The following is a 17,410-nucleotide window of genomic DNA, read 5'->3' on the forward strand; positions in this document are numbered from 1 at the left end:
TAATCTCTATACCCAATGTGGAGCTCAAACTCACAACCCTGAGATGAAGGGTCCCATGCTCTACGGACTGAGCCAGCCGGGTCAGTCCTTCAATCCTACCTTGAAATTCACCAGATCAGGTGAATAATGAAGAGGTCAGATGAGACCAAAGAGTGACTTGGCAATAATTATATTATTATATATGGTAATAATCCATATTATTACTTTGAAAAGCCAACATACCACATTTTCTATGTGCAACCACTCTATGCTTATTTAATGCCCACAATAGCCCATTTTACAGATGACAGAACTGAGGCACAGAACTCACAGATGACCGAACCAAGGTCACAAGCTTTTTTTTTTTTTTTTTTAATTTTATTATGTTATGTTAGTCACCATACAATACATCATTAGTTTTTGATGTAGTAATCCACGATCCATTCTTTTCGTATAACACCCAGTGCTCCATGCAGTACGTGCCCTCCTTAGTACCCATCACCGGGCTAACCAATCCCCCCTCCCTCCTCCCCTCTAAAACCCTGTTTGTTTCTCAGGTCCATAGTCTCTCATGGTTCATCTCTCCCTCCAATTCCCCCCGCCCATTTTTCCCTTCCTTCTCTTAATGTCCTCCATGTTATTCCTTATGTTCCACAAATAAGTGAAACCGTATGATAATTGACTTTCTCTGCTTGACGTATTTCACTTAGCATAATCTCCTCCAGTCCCATCCATGTTGATGTAAAAGTTGGGTATTCATCTTTTCTGATGGCTGAGTAATATTCCATTGTATATATTGGACCACATCTTCTTTATCCATTCATCTGTTGAAGGGCATCTCGGCTCTTTCCACAGTTTGGCTATTGCAGACATTGCTGCTATGAGCATTGGGGTGCATATGGCCCTTCTTTTCACTACATCTGTGTCTTTGGGGTAAATACCCAGGAGTGCAATTGCTGGGTCATAGGGTAGCTCTATTTTTAAATTTTTGAGGCACCTCCACACTGTTTTTCAAAGTGGCTGTACCAACTTGCATTCCCACCAACAGTGTAAGAGGGTTCCTCTTTCTCCACAACCTCTCCAACATTTGTTGTTTCTTTCCCTGTCCATTTTTGCCATTCTAACTGGTGTAAGGTGGTATCTCAGTGTGGTTTTGATTTGGATTTCCCTGATGGCTAATGATGATGAACATTTTTTCATGTGTCTGTTAGACATTTGTATGTCTTCTTCAGAGAAGTGTCTGTTCATCTATTCTGCCCACTTTTTGACTTGATTATTTGTTTTTTGGGTGTTGAGTTTGAGAAGTTCTTTATAGATCTTGGATACCAGCCCTTTATCTGTAATGTCATTTGCAAATATCTTCTCCCATTCTGTGGGTTGCCTCATTGTTTTGTTGACTGTTTCCTTTGCTGTGCAGAAGCTTTTTATCTTGATGAAGTCCCAAAAGTTCATTTTTGCTTTTGTTTCACGAGCTTTTGGAGATGTATCTTGAAAGAAGTTGCTGTGGCCGATGTCAAAGAGGTTACTGCCTATGTTCTCCTCTAGGATTTGGATGGATTCCTGTCTCACATTGAGGTCTTTCATCCACTTTGAGTTTATCTTTGTGAATGGTGTTAGAGAATCGTCGAGTTTCATTCTTCTGCATGTGGCTGTCCACTTTTCCCAGCACCATTTGTTGAAGAGACTGTCTTTTTTCCATTGCATGTTTTTTCTGCTTTGTCAAAGATTATTTGACCATTTAGTTGAGGGTCCATATCTGGGCTCTCTATTCTGTTCCATTGGTCTATATGTCTGTTTTTGTGCCAGTACCATGCTGTCTTGGTAATCACAGCTTTGTAATTTAGCTTGAAATCGGGCAACGTGATGCCCCCAGCTTTGTTCTTCTTTTTCAACATCTCCTTGGCGATTCGGGTTCTTTTCTGATTCCATACAAATTTTAGGATTGTTTGTTCCAGCACTTTGAAAAATGTCATTGGAATTTTGATCGGGATGGCATTGAAGGTATAGATTGCTCTGGGTAGCATAGACATTTTAACAATGTTTATTCTTCCGATCCATGAACATGGAAAATTTTCCATCTTTTTGTGTCTTCTTCAATTTCTTTCATGAGTGTTTTGTAGTTCCTAGAGTACAGATCCTTTACCTCTTTGGTTAGGTTTATGCCGAGGTATCTTATGGTTTTTGGTGCTATTGTAAATGGAATCGTTTCTTTAATTTCTCTTTCTACAGCTGCATTGCTGGTGTATAAGAAAGCAACTGATTTCTGTGCATTGATTTTGTATCCTGCCACATTACTGAATTGCTGGATGAGTTCTAGTAATTTGGGGGTGGAGTCTTTTGGGTTTTCCACATAAAATATCATGTCATCAATGAAGAGAGAGAGTTTGACTTCTTCTTTGCCAATTTGAATACATTTTATTTCTTTTTGTTGTCTGATTGCTGTTGCTAGGACTTCTAGTACTATGTTGAACAACAGTGGTGAGAGTGGGCACCCTTGACGTGTTTCTGATCTTAAGGGAAAGGCTCTCAGCTTTTCCCCATTGAGGATGATATTCGCTGTGGGTTTTTCATAGATGGATTTTATGAGCTTGAGGAATGTTCCCTCTATCCCTATACTTTGGAGAGTTTTAATGAGGAAAGGATGTTGTATTTTGTCAAATGCTTTCTCTGCATCAATTGAGAGGACCATATGGTTCTTCTCCCTCCTCTTATTAATGTGTTCTATCACATTGATTGATTTGCGAATGTTGAACCACCCTTGCATCCCGGGGGTAAATCCCACTTGGTCGTGGTGGATGATCCTTTTAATGTATTGTTGGGTCCTATTAGCTAGGATTTTGTTGAGGATTTTGGAATCCATATTCATCAGGGATATCGGTCTGAAATTCTCCTTTTTGATGGGGTCTTTGCCTGGTTTGGGGATTAAGGTAATGCTGGCCTCATAGAATGAGTCTGGAAGTTTTCCTTCTGTTTCTATTTTTTGAAACAGCTTCAGGAGAATAGGTATTATTTCTTCTTTGAATGTTTGGTAGAATTCCCCAGGGAATCCATCAGGCCCTGGACTCTTGTTTTTTGGGAGGTTTTTGATCACTGCTTCAATCTCGTTACTGGTTATTGGCCTATTCAGGTTGTCAGTTTCTTCCTGTTTCAGTCTTGGCAATTTATGGGTTTCCAGGAAGGCCTCCATTTCATCCAGATTGCTCAGTTTATTGGCATATAGTTGTTGATAATAATTTCTAATAATTGTTTCTATTTCCTTGCTGTTAGTCGTGATCTCTCCCTTTCCATTCATATTTTTTTTTTAATTTGGGTCCTTTCTCTTTTCTATTGGATAAGTCTGGCCAGTGGTTTATCGATCTTATTAATTCTTTCAAAGAACAAACTTCTAGTTTCGTGGATCTGATCTACTGTGTTTCTGGTTTCTAATTCATTGATCTCTGCTCTAATTTTAATTATTTCTCTTCTAATGCGTGGCTTAGGCATCATTTGTTGCTTTTTCTCTAGTTCTTTAAGGTGTAGAGTTAGTTGGCGAATTCGAGATTTTTCTGTTTTTTGAGTGAGGCTTGGATGCCTATGTATTTCTCCCTTAGGAGCGCCTTTGCAGTATCCCATAGGTTTTGGACCGATGTGTTTTCGTTCTCATTGATTTCCATGAATTGTTTAAGTTCTTCTTTGATTTCTTGGTTGACCCAAACATTCTTGAGCAGAGTGGTCTGTAGCTTCCAAGTGTTTGAATTTCTGCCAATTTTTTTCTTGTGATTGAGTTCCAGTTTTAGAGCATTGTGGTCTGAGAATATGCAGGGAATAATCTCAATCTTTTGGTATCGGTTGAGACCTGATTTGTGACCCAGTATATGGTCTATTCTGGAGAAAGTTCCATGTGCGCTCGAGAAGAATGAGTATTCTGTTGTTTTAGGGTGGAATGTTCTGTAAATATCTATGAGGTCCATCTGATCCAGTGTATCATTCAAAGCTCTTGTTTCCTTGTTGATTTTCTGCTTAGACGATCTGTCCATTGCTGAGAGTGGAGTATTGAGGTCTCCTACAATTAACGTATTGTTATCAATATGACTCTTTATTTTGGTTAACAGTTGGCTTATGTAGATGGCTGCTCCCATGTTGGGGGCATAGATATTTACAATTGTTAGATCTTCTTGTTGGATAGACCCTTTAAGAATGATATAGTGTCCCTCTGTGTCTCTTATTACAGACTTTAAAATCTAATTTGTCTGATATAAGAATTGCTACCCCAGCTTTCTTTTGAGGTCCACTGGCATGGAAGATGGATCTCCATCCCTTCACTTTCAGTCTGGATGTATCTTTAGGTTCAAAATGAGTCTCTTGTAGACAGCATATGGATGGGTCCTGTCTTTTTATCCAGTCTGCAACCCTGTGCCGTTTTATGGGAGCGTTTAGGCCATTCACATTGAGAGTGATTATTGAAAGATATGAATTAATTGTGATCATGTTGCCTGTGAAGACGTTGTTTTTATAGATTGTCCCTGTAAATTTCTGTTCTATATCACTCTTGGGGTCTTTCTCCTTATATAGAACCCCCCTAAATATTTCTGGCAGGGCCAGGTTCTGCTGGTCTTGGAAGCTCTGCATCTCTCCATCCATTCTAAATGACAGCCTTGCCGGATAAAGTATTCTTGGCTGCATGTTCTTCTCATTTAGTACCCTGAATATGTCTTGCCAGGCCTTTCTGGTTTGCCAGGTCTCTGTGGATAGGTCTGACGTTATTCTGATGTTCCTCCCTCTGTACGTAAGGAATCTCTTCCCCCTAACTGCCCTTAAGATGGTTTCCTTGGTTCTAAGATTTGCAAGTTTTACTATTACGTGCCGGGGTGTTGGCCTGTTTTCCTTGATCTTAGGAGGGGTCCTCTCTGCCTGTAGGACTCTAATGTTTGTTTCATTCCCCAGATTATGGAAGTTCTCAGCTACGATTTGCTCAAATACATCTTCTAGCCCTCTCTCTCTCTCCACTCCCTCCGGGATTCCAATGATTCTGACATTGGAACGCCTCATGGTGTCACTTATTTCTCTGATTCTATTTTCATGGAATCTGAGTTGTTTTTCCCTGGCCTCCTCTTTTCCCTTTTTATCTATTATACTGTCTTCCAGATCGCTTATTCTCTCTTCTGTCTCAGTTACCCTAGCTGTTAGATTATCTAGATTGGATTGGATCTCATTGATAGCATTTTTAAGTTCTGCCAATTCCCCTTTTATTTCTGCCCTTAGAGACTCTATGTTGCCATTAATTGATTTCTCCATTCTAGCCATTGTCTTCACAATTGCTAGCCTGAATTCCATCTCCGACATCTTGGTTATATCTGCATCCATTTGTAAATCTGCAGCATAAGTCATAATCTCTGAGTCTTTTCTGTTTTGGGGGCTCCTCCTCCTAGTCATTCTGTTGATGGGTGTTTGAGGGAACATATAGAGTCCAAATTATTGACCAGAGCCCAAGCCAGATGCACTTGTTTTCTTGGGACCTTAGGGTTGCTGGCCTCTTGTTTTCCCAGCCTGTCTTCTGCGGGAGGGGCCTGCCACGCTGTTACTCAGGCAACCCTGTTTGGGCGGAGTTGCCCTGCGCCCCTGTGGCGGGGGATGGGCTCAGCGGGAATCAGTCTTTGGGGCTTTTGTTCTCTGGCGCCTTTCGCTGGCGGCTTTCCGCGTCTCTTCCGCGAGTCAGAGCAGAAGAGACCGTTTCCAACCCTCTGCCTCAGAGCAGAGAGACCGCAGTCTGTTCTTCAGTGAGCTCTCCAGGCCACACTGTCTCCGTTTCTGTCTGTGCTGCTAGAAACTGCAGCAGCCTGGGTTGTGCGCCCCTCCGCAGCGCCCCCAGTCCTGCCTCCAGATCGGGGCACGTCTCTGCCCTTTGTGCTTCTAAAACCGCCAGCTGCTCCCAGATCGTTCGCGCGACTCCGCCGCTTGGGGTCCTGTCCCGGGGACTGCAGTTTGCGTGCGCGCAACTCCGCCGCTTGGGGTGGGGAGGTTGCAGTTCACCGGCGGGACCCCGGTGCACTGGGTTTCCGTCTCGGAGGCTGCAGTTCGCATGTGCGCGACCATCGCTCCGGTTTCTGTCCGGGGGGGCTGTGGTTCGCGTGCTCGCGACCCGGCCGGTCTGGTCCTCCACCCGGGGGGCTGCGCTAAAGTTCTTTCCCAACGCTACCGGTCTGCGAGTCTGTGCCCGTCCGCAGCGCGTGAGGCAGTCACTCACCGGCGGTGTAGGATCCCCACGTCCAGGCGCCCTCCCGCCGCCGTTTATCCTCCGATATCTGCCCGCAGAATCACGGCTCTCCGCTTCGTACCTCAAAACCAACTCCCTGCGATATTCTGTTTGTAGAGATCCAGATCTTCTTACATCTCAGGCTGGTTTCGTGGGTGCTCAAAGTGGTCTGAGCTCAATTCCAGGGACCAGTTGAAATAGGGTCCCCTACTCCTCCACCATCTTTCCCCCCTCCCCGGTCACAAGCTTTGATGCTGGGGACGGATTCAGGCGCAGGCTGTCTGGCATCAGAATCCAGGCTTTTCACATTTGAATCTACGATGCCTCACCTAAGATGATTTTTTGTGTGTGTGGCCCTTAGTTGTTTTACATAAGGAAGGGGGGTAGTTGCTGCCCATAAGTGAAAACCTACTAAGATGACTTCAGGGCGGGCCTCCCACAAAAGTGCATGGCATGCCCCCCGGGCCACCCCAGGTGCTGCCGACCAGCTAGCGGTGCAGAGCTGTGGATGCCTGCCTGTGGATGCCTGCCTGTGGGTGGCCTGTTCTCTGTGATCCCCAGGTCCCGAGGGGGCGGTGCCACTGGGACACCATTCCCTGCTGCCGGTAGTTTTCCCTGCCTTTCAAGATTTTATTTATTCATTTGTCAGAGAGAAAGAGCACAAGCAGGGGGAGCAGCGGAGGGAGAGGGAGAAGCAGGCTTCCCACTGAACAGAGAGCCTGATGCGGGGCTCGATCCCAGGACCCCGGGATCATGACCTGAACCAAAGGCAGGATGCTTAGCTGACTGAGACACCCGGATGTCCCTCCTGCCTTTCAAGACCAAGGCCAGTGGCCCTGGCCTCATAGCTATAGGCATCTTCAAGGTGTGTGAACCCCTGCACCAAATGCTCTTGTTTGCAGAGCGGGGAGCAGGCCCCCTGTGGGCGGAAGCCATCTACCTGCTGTCCCTATCCCCTGCTACCAGATGCCAGGACTCAAGGCTTTAATGCTGTGATGTATTTCTTCCTCTCTTCTACTTCAGGAAAACTGATTTCTCATCATCCAAAAGGAACATGTGATTAATGGCAAGCCTAAAGTGCCTGCCGTTCTTTGATAATTGCTTTTTTTTTTTTTTTAAACATCTTTATAGCCACGTTCAGAACATAGTGGATTTCGGGCAGTTTGGAGAGGATTTCTGGTGAGTCAAGGCAGAAAGGTCATTATATGCAAGTGTCATACCTGTGTCCTTACATCAAAGCACTGTGTTTTTCCATTGCCCTGGCAGGAATGCTAAAATACATGGATCAGCTAGAGTGCTTGTCCATTTTTCTACCTGGCGAAATAAAGTGAAATCTCTGCTAAGATTCCTTGCAAAAGCAGGAGTGGAGCGGTCAGAAAATGATGTTACTTATTCAGCTCTCAGATATTGTGTCTGGGAGGCAAAAACATTTCTCACGCTATGGGTGAGGGTAACCATTGGGGGACGTATCATGAGCCTATGCCTCGCAAGGAGTCATCCGGGGATCTTGCTAAAATGCAGAAACTGATTCTGGAGGTCCAAGTGGGGCCTGAGATTCTGCATCTCTAACAAGCTCTCAGGTGGCGCAGATTCTTCAGGACCTCACGAGGAATTAGAGGAACCCTCCACCCGCCTATGGGAGAGGGACGAGAGAACCCTACGGGAGAATAACTATGACAATTAATCACTGTCATGTCGACAGGAACGCTGACATATGTCCTGGTCACAGCATGTCATTTGCAGCAAGGGAGGGGGTTGCTGAGAAGTCAGACTGTGGAATCATTTGCCCATCAGGGGACGAATTTCCTTTGGCCTCCACAAACCCACACCCTCGTTTGGGAAGTAGCCTTGTGATCCTTTGTGCGATAGCACGGAGTGGAGTGTAGACTAGCATGTGGGATGAGACGTCCCGAAGGAGGTCTGTAGTAAAGCTACCAGAGTCTCGGATAGTCTCATACTTACCGGGGCACAGAATTAGAGAGAGAGGCAGTGAAGAGCAAATCCACAGGCTGTGTGCCATGCCCGCTGCACCTGCCAGCCCGCTGACATGAAGCCATCGGCTATTTAACAGTATCTCTCTGACTTTGTTTAAAAGCTTACCCGGGTGGCCAAGTGCTAAATTGTCTCTTCTGAGACGAGCCTGTGCTGAGCCCTGAGCAGTGAACTCACCCTGGCTCATGCTGATTGCTGGTTTCCATATCAAATCTATCGCTTGTGCCTACTAAGTGCAAGCTACCACCTGTGCCCGTTCGTCTTTTTTTTAAAAGATTTTATTTATTTATTTGTAGAGAGAGAGCGCAAGTAGGCAGAGCAGCCCGCAGAGGGAGAGGGAGAAGCAGGCTTTCGCTGAGCAGGGAGTCTGACGCGGGGCTTGATCCCAGGACCCTGGGACCGTGACCTGAGCCGAAGGCAGATGCTTAACCGACTGAGCCACCCAGGTGCCCTCGGTTCATCTTTTCTAAAAAGACCCTGGTCCGTTATTTTTAAGAGCAGAAATGCCAGATCTGCAGTGAATACCCGAGTCCCACTAGGAAGTGATCGTTTAAGTGAACCCAGCTCGTGCCTCTTGAAAGGAATGGCATCACAGTAAGAGGCCAGGAGAGGGCTGCTTAATCCTGATTTCTTAATTAAATGGCAAAAAGTCCTTTAGAAGCTATATGCAGCGAGGCCAGCTTTCTTTCCCGCTCACCCATTGCTGTGATGATCATCTGTTTGTGGCAGAGAGGCAGTGGAAATGTTGATGACTTTATTCTTCTTTCCGTGCAGGTGAGCTGGTGTAGATATGGGCTGGCATGGTGCCCTATCCTTGTTAGGGCTGATTCCATCCTTGTGGCCAAGTGTAATGTGTCTGTTTTCCCCTCAAACCTGCTCGCCTCCCTATTGCCTTTTGACCTGCTATCTCAGCTCTGGTCCCTAGACAACCAGCAGATGGGCCACAGCCACGGATCCACAGCCTCTGGAAACAGAGGCACAAAAAGTATTCTCTCCCAAGGGTCCTTCTTTTTTTTTAGAAAGTCATTTTTAACTATACTTAAAAGACAAAAAAAAAAAAAAAAAGCAAGCTTTAGGGAATATTGCACGTTGTAGAAGACTAGCAAACAAACCGACGTGCTCTATAGGGGGTGGGATATATAAAACTCAGCCTACGTTGCAGTGCGGAGGACCTTGATTATAGGAATTCGCATACTGGATCTGTGCTGGCTGGCACTTGGGTACTACAGATGAAGCTTTTGTGACCGTCTTTTTCACTCAAGGTCAGATTAAGAGCATAGATTCTTGCCAACAAGGGGGACCATGGTGTCTCTGCATTCAGGAGACATTTAGCGAAGGCAGACAGTGGTGCTGTTTTGAACCTCTGAAGATAACTCAGACATGCCTCTGCCAGAGGAGCTGTCTCTCTCGTGGGGACAGAGAAAGGGTCGTGCGACACCCCCATGTCACAGTGGGCTGCAGATTTCCAGCAGGGAGGGGAAGCTTACTACCTAGTCCAAATCTGCTTTATTGATTGTTTTTTGGGTTTTGTTTTTGTTTTTGTTTTGTCTTGTTCAGATAGATTAACCATGATGCAACTTGGTCTGTCTTGGTCTCACAGTGCAAATAGATGGCCTGGAACTCACAGTTCCAAAGGAGCACGGGAGTTGGGACCAGAAGGAGGGATGGTGCAGGTGGCGGGAGTGAGCAGACGGACGTTCCAGGTGGAGGGGGTCCCCTGATACAGCATCGCCCAGGGAAGGCACGGCAGCAGATGGGCAGGAGAGGGATCCTACCCTCCAGCAAGCTCAGTAGCATCCCCAGAGCAGAGGAAGCGGAATTGTACGGTGCAAACACTACATACAAAGCCCCATACAAAGCAGCGTCTCCTAGTGTCTGGGCTCAGCAATTCTGAATTACAACGTCCTTTTGCCGCTGACTCGCTCTGTGACCTTGAGCAACGATCTCTTCCTTCCCAGTTCAGGCCTCGGCTCATCCAGCTGTAAAAACAAGGATCTCAACATTGACGTACAACATGGGGCTCTCGTGGCAGCCAGCGGATAAATACGATTTCTGCAGTGCTCTGTTGTTTGAGAAGGTTCCCTGACCCCGGTGCACCCGTGGCTCCTCCAGGCTACGGGGCAGGGCGCTCATGTCTCTCTTGTCCCTTCTGTGTTCCAGGAATAGAGCTGTGCCCCCCTGGAAAACGGTTCATGATCACGATGGTGGCGAGCTTTGTGGCCATGGCGGGGCAGTTCCTCATGCCCGGGCTGGCCTCCCTGTGCCGAGACTGGCAGGTCCTGCAGGCCCTCATCATCTGCCCCTTCCTGCTCATGCTGCTCTATTGGTCGTGAGTATCCTCCCCGCAGGCTTCACCCCCTGCGGCTTCTGCAAACGCTTTCTGAAGGGCACCCCTCCCCCGCCCCGGGGAGGAGACTCGGGAAGCAAACCACTGGGGGCCCGCTGGCCCCCAGCTCCTGGCTGGTTTCAGCTTGTGCTTTTTTTGTGAAGGCATTTTCCTCCTTTGTAAAATTTCATCTCTTAAACCTGGTATCCTGGGAAATGTTGAAACAGACATATCGGCGGAAGAGAGTGGAGGGAGTCCCTGAGCACCCCTCACCCAGCTCCGGGAACCTGCCCTCCCTCGGTCTGGCCGGACGCCTGCTTGCTGGGTTATTTTGATAGGATTTTTATGAATAGACTTGCAAAGGGAGGATTCTTGTGTTGGGAGGGGGGACTGCGGAGACGTTCAAGGGGTGATTTAGGAAAGCGCCCTTATCTCCCCTAGATTAGGGACGGACAGAGACTGCAGTCGTGGACCAAATCTGGTCGCCACCTGTTTTGGCAAATAGAGTTTTATTGGAACACAGTCACGCCCGCACGTTTACGTACGTGTCAGCTCGGGCCGTTTTCATGCTACAGTGGCGGAGCTGAGGAGGGTACAGCAGTCTCATTGGCCTACAAAGCCGAATATTTACTCTCTGGCCCTTTACAGGAGCTTTGTCCACCCCTGCTCCTGACGAGTCCACTAGGCCTTTGAGAACCATGTATAACTTTGGCTTTTGGCTGCCTGGCTGTAGGGAGAAAACAACTGAACACACTGGGCTGGTGGGTATGACCTGGGCAGCTAGATTTTTAAAAACTCCCCAGAGGATTGATGTTTAGCCAAGATTGAAAAACCCCGCTCTTGGATAGAGAGAGGTTTAGGAAAAAAATGAGTGTTCAGCCTTTTTTTTTTTTTAATAACTCCTGTCTTTCTTTCCCTGCCCCTCCCCGGCCCTCTCATGCCAACAATCCATCCACACGCGAGGACGAGCCACTGTGCCGTAGAGAATACGTACTATGCTGTGTGGCTTTTACTTGGTCACTAATGGAAACCCACCTTCTGGTGAAAAGTCAGTTTGTGTCATAGCTTTAAGTGTTCACTGGAGCAGAGAAGGCTCCTTAATTGGGCTTCCTTTCCTAAAGTACCAGGGAGGGGAAGAAAGCCCCTGCCTTTTACCTTCATGGTGCTGGGCCCCGGCCCCGCCCTGGTAGGAGGTCGTCCTACAAAGAAACAGCAGTGAGGGAGGGAACAGGTGCATTTTCCTCCAGAGCCCAGCTCTTGGTTACTGTATCAGAAGAACCTCTGCGGCAGCAGGGAGCTAGCTGTAAGGGATGAAGAGAGGCCACCTGCCGGGGAGCCGCTCATCGGGGACAGCTGCCCCAGCTGTTCCCCCCCCCCCGTTCCCCCCTCCCCACGCTTCCTGCAGCCTTGCCTGCCAGCTGGGGCTGGACAGCACCCCCCCCCCCCAGCCCCGCAGGAGTGGGAGCCGTGCATACTTCAGGACCTCCTGCTCCCTCCAACAGGGGCTTAGGAGGGAAAGAATGAAATCGTTGCCCAAAGCAGGATGGAATGGGCAGTTCTTCCTTCTGTCTTCTAGGCAGTCCTTCCTGTTCCTTCCCTTGCGGCATCTGGAGCGGGGCCTTGCTTGTTTTGGAATTCAGGGGCATTTATTTATTTAACAAATACTTATACCATGTTCATGTCACACACAAACTGCAAGCACTGTACAAATAGTAGGTTATTCGGTCTTCGTATTTCATCACCCCACTGTACAGATGGCAAAACTGAGGTCACCCAGCTGGCCCTTGAACCCCAGGCCACTCTTACCACACGCGGTGCCATCTCCTGCCTTCCCTGAGCTTCTGTCTCTTGTCTCGGACCACTAGAGCCCCTGGGAGAGAGCCTCTGGCCCTGGGAGAGAGCATTGTTGCCCTAGAGGATCCTCCGTGAGGTCTGGCATCCTCCCAGCCACCGCCCCTCTCACCAGAGCGCCCAAGGGCCCCCGGAGCTGTCTGAAGGCCCCTGGGGGTGCTGAAGGCCTGGGGAGGGATGGGCACAGCCTCCTGGAGGCTCACACTCCTATAAGAGTTAGGCTTCAAGTCTCCACCAGGTGCTGTCCCACCTGCCCCAGGTAGGAGGACACTCGCCAGGGAGAAACGGCAGGGAAGGCTTTGGAATAGGTCTGGAGGACTGACCCACATGGTAAAGGACTGGGTTCCTATTGACCATATTGTATTTTTTATTTAAATTTAAAAAGTATGTCAGGGTTTAATGGCAGGTAAGACACTCATTTCTTTAAATATACTATAAAACCTAAGAAAAAAAATTCTTTGAAAGTCACAAATGTAAAAACAAAATCTTCTAGTGAAAAAGGCAGCCAGGGTGCTTTGGTAAGTAAAACGTGTACGCAGACCCGCAGATGGACGTTCCAAGTCACTGACGCCATGTGGTCACAGCTCTGGCGCCTCAGTCTGGGGGAGACCAGCTCTACCCAAATATGTAACTGCTGGGATCAGCATCATAATCATTTTGTATTTATATTATTCTCTAAGGTGCTTGGCACATGTCTGACCTACACCAAGTGCTCATAAATCTGAGCTGCTTTGTGGCTACAATCGTATCACCTCTTCACCTGCATGGAAGCCAGGGTGTAACGGGGGTCAGGCCAAAGAAATCGGTGGTGAGAGACGCATCCCACCTTTGCCTCTAGCCTTGAAAGCTCCGTAAGAATCACCGGCTTTCTCTCGCCGGCCACCCTTCCTGCCATTTGCTGTGGGAGGCAGGAAGCCCCTCGCTCCCGGAGGCTCTGTAGCTTGACAGAATGAAGGGGGCCGCTGGGTAGTGGGGAGGTGGCTACAGCACCAGCCAGGAGGCCAGCTGTGGATGACAAAGCCCTGACACTCTCTCACTTTCCTTTCTTGAGCAAGTCTTTACGGTGGGGGCCCAGGGGACCCTGCAGAGTACTCGGTACTTTGGGGTACTTTGGGGTCCCTCCAAGAGCAGACGTGGAAGCAAGGACCACAAACCAAACTGCACAACACAGAGTCACCGTCACACAGGGTCTTGGCGTGAGAGCGATAAGACAAAGCGGGGAGATTGACCAGAAGGGATCCTCTCTGGTCCACAGGGTGGGCTGCACCGACACGGACCCTCCAAACACACACCCAGTGCTGGATAAGGTATCACATCAACCAAATATGCCCACAGTACTGAGCTCCAGTGCCAGAAAGGGGAACTCCCAGGGCCCAGGCCAAGGAGAACATTCAATCTGGAGTGGACACAGAGGCAGCCTGCAGGGCAACTGGACCAGAAGGAGGCCCAGGGAGCTGGAATCTTAATACCGGTCCCAAGGGCTGGAGCTAAGGTCTCAGGCCCTTTATGCACTTGTAACTGAGCTCCTTGAATGAAGCCAGGACTCCAAACTGTCCTGTTCTAATAACAGTATTCGAAAGTCTTTGCCCGCCACAGGGACTCGGCTCCAAAGCTGGCTGATGCCTCGGACTGTGGGCAGAAATGATCCACCTCTAAGACATGGAGCCAGGAAGTCTGCACCACCCATGGCTCTGTGTTCCAAATGCTAACCACTTTGTAAGGCTGAGGAATTGTGAAGCTCGTTGGACCCTCCGGCTCAAGAATGAAACCTCCCACAGAGAGTCACTGGAGACTCACATGGAAGAAAATGCTTACCAAGGATGAACTCAAAGCCAAAATTCAGATCCATGGGAATCCATTCTGAGGGCCTGAAACTATAAATTGAGAAATTTGCCTCTCAGGAACTCTAGGAAACAGAGCAATCTGAAAACAAAGTTGATTCAAATAATTTATTAAGGTAGTTACCACTACCTCATGCCAAATGCTGTCCTAGCTACTATGTATTCTAGATACTGCACATACATGTGAGCGAAAATCTCTCATCATTTGAAATCTATATTACAGAGGGTATATGGGGGTGGGAGGGAGCCCAGAGACCATAAACCCATACTCGAGCAAATAATATTCTTCCAAATAACCACCACTCTGAAGACATGAAATAAATCAGTGGGGTAGAGAGGAGCAAGTTAGGGCAGTCAGGAAAGGCGTTTCTCAGGGAGTGACTTTAGGGCTAACACCTAAATACGTGATCAAAAAGAGGAAGTCACACAAAGTTCTGGGTGGAAAAATAGGCAAATGAGAAGAGCAGGGCCAAAGCTGGCTTCCACACGGCTTCTCCGGAAGAGGAAGACGACCAGTGGAGCTTGGGTGCAAAGGACAAGCTCTGACACACAGGTAGGTCAGACCACATGTGGCCTTCAGCACCATGGGTTTGTTGTTTTTTGGGGTTTTTTTTTAAGATTTTATTTATTTATTTGTCATAGAGAGCACAAGCAGGGGGAGTGGCAGGCAGAGGGAGAAGCAGGCTCCCCACGAGCAGGGAGCCAGATGCGGGACTCAATCCCAGGACCCTGGGATCAGGACCTGAGCCAAAGGCAGACGCTTAACTGACTGAGCCACCCAGGCGCCCCTTGATGGGTTTGTTCTAAAAGCCATGAAAACACATGGAGGTTTAAACAGGGGAGAAATGTGCTCTGGCAGGTGCTCCAGCAAGGTCTCGCTCTCTGCCGCCGGGGCTGGTGGAAGGGTGGCCGAGAGTGGGATGGAGGGAGCCAGCGTGGTGTCCGCCCCCGCGGTGGACGGGGTGCTCACCTGGAGAAGCCTGAGTCCAGGTGCGTTTGGGAGCAGTCCCAGTGAGAGGTGCTGGCGGGTCCGCTGTGGCCCACGAGGGCAGGAGAGCCACGGCCCAGGATGTTTCCTGGGGGTGGGGGGACAGGGCTCTCTGTGGCACGGAGGCCCCGCAGGGACTGGAGCATCAATCCTGTCCTGAGGGGAGAGCTCGAAGAGTCACAGAAACCCGGGGTGACTAGCTGGCGAGAGGGAAGGTCTGATCTTGAGTCTTGAGGGCAGTGGAGGAGGCCCTGCGGAGAGCTGGGAGCCCTGAGGGAAACACAGGCTGTTTGGAAGTATGGGTTTCATACTCCCTGGGTGGGGTGAGGCCGGCAGGTCAGGAGATTGCTGGCCACCAAGAAGAGAAGACAGTCCCCAAGAGATGGGGGCACACCGTGTCCCGGGGGCCCCACAGGGAAGCACCAGCTGGTCAGGAGGCAGAAGGAGAAGGAGGGAAGGGAACGGGTCAGGAGCCTTCCCTACTGTTTCAGCCAGAAGAAAGGGGTGAGGCGGGCTAAGCAGGCCCCGGGTTGGCTAATGTGAGTAATTTCTGCAGGCTCTGGGGCACAGGCCTGTCCCTGGTTGTCTGGCACCTGGCTCTGGGGTGACTAGAGCAGGTGGGCAGTGGCCAGAGTGTGAGAGCCCACAGAGGAGGCGGTGGGGTGTGGGCTCTGATCGGCTGGTTTGTCCTTGAAAGGTGCGCTCACACTGAATTGTTGGCTATCACTAAGACTTGCCTAACCTGGGGGGGGGGGGGGGGGCGGCGGGGCGGGGGGGGCAGTCTTCCCTCCCAGAAACCTCAGAAAATGCAGGAAATAAAAAGGCATGATTAATCCGGAGCCTTACAGCCGCTCCAGGGTTACAGAATGTTCTGGAATGAAGTGAGCCAGTCAGGAGGAAGTGGCAGCAGCCGAGGTGTGACGCGCCCAGGGGCCGGCTGGGGTTGGACAGGGGGTGTGGTGAGTACAGGTGGACCCCGGGGAGGACGTGGTGCGCGAGTGACTGGGGCCCCAGCGGGTGAGCCTCTGGAGGAGATGAACGTCCTTGCACGTGCTGCCTGGGGATGCTGCTGACCCCCGGGTCCAGGCGGGACCAGCTGCTGGCCCGCGGGGCTTAGGTGGAGGAAGAGCTTCAGAAGCTCAGTGGCCCGAGACGATGAAAGGATGTGCTCGCTGGGATGCTGGATGCTTCGCAGAGTCAAATTTAGGCACCTCGTCAGGAAGCAAGAACAGAAGAAGAGAGGCTACTGTGAAGAGTTCTCACCTGAATGAGAATCCTGGCAGAGGTAGTGGGTGACTCCACGGACAGTGCCAGCGCCCGAGGCTCAGATCCCCACGGTCTTTGTCCCTCAGGACACCAGAGCCTGATAGAAGCGCTCGCTCAGTCATTTCACTTAGAAAGTAAGAAAGGGCAGCAGAGCCTCAGGGGTCATCTAGAAGGAACTCGTATCGACCTATCCTTTTTCCAGAATAAATGTGGACTTCTTCCGGGGTCACAGAAAACAAATGGGGTTGGGGGAGGGGGAGAGTGCAGATTCAGTATCCAAAACACCAGATGAAGGGAGAATCTAAGAGAACCTCTGCTTAGATGTGCCGCTAAGTGGCAGGTGAGCCCAGAACGGAAGAAGGGGTGCTTGCGGGGCGTCTGGGTGGCTCAGTCGTTAAGCGTCTGCCTTCGGCTCAGGTCATGATCCCAGCATCCTGGGATCGAGCCCCGCATCGGGCTCCCTGCTCGGCGGGAAGCCTGCTTCTCCCTCTCCCACTCCCCCTGCTTGTGTTCCCTCTCTCACTATCTCTCTCTCTGTGAAATAAATAAAATCTTTTAAAAGAAGAGAAGGGGTGGTGGCAAGGGCTGCCGCTTTCTAATTGCACCAAGTGTATAAAAGCTGTCCCTGTCAGTGGGCTGCAGCCTGCCCCGGGACACACGGCTCGGGGACAGAGTGTCCTCGTGCAGGGCACAGCCTGGGGCAGTGCGTTTGGGGCTGCAGGTCTGCGTTAAGTGAGACCGTCTCAGAAAACCGCGGTGTGGACAGTCAGGAAGCTGGTACACAGAGCAGGTGGCGTCAGGTTTCTGGAGGGATCTGACTAGGGGAGACTGACCCAGGGTGAGGAGGCGGGGGAGAAGGCGCCCACGGGGTATCTGCCTCACGTGTTTGCAGGGCACAACGTGAAGCAGGAATTGCAAGAGATGAAGATGTCCGT

At 49.6% G+C, this 17,410-nt stretch overlaps 1 protein-coding gene across 14 annotated transcripts in view; it reads left to right on the plus strand.

Annotated features, from left to right (window-relative positions):
- SLC22A23 (solute carrier family 22 member 23) overlaps window positions 1–17,410 on the plus strand; it is a 178,473-nt gene that overhangs the window by 124,553 nt on the left and 36,510 nt on the right. For 6 of the 14 annotated variants that reach the window (XM_064597253.1, XM_064597254.1, XM_064597252.1 and 3 more), the window contains exon 4: window positions 10,364–10,532. In XM_064597253.1, the coding sequence (XP_064453323.1) occupies window positions 10,364–10,532 (169 nt within the window). The other 8 variants (XM_064597262.1, XM_064597260.1, XM_064597259.1 and 5 more) reach the window with 8 other exon arrangements.

Source organism: Mirounga angustirostris, unplaced genomic scaffold (assembly GCF_029215605.1).
Source record: "Mirounga angustirostris isolate CCGP_5_RB_7025 unplaced genomic scaffold, mMirAng1.0.hap1 SCAF_8, whole genome shotgun sequence".
Classification (NCBI taxonomy): Eukaryota; Metazoa; Chordata; class Mammalia; order Carnivora; family Phocidae; genus Mirounga; species Mirounga angustirostris.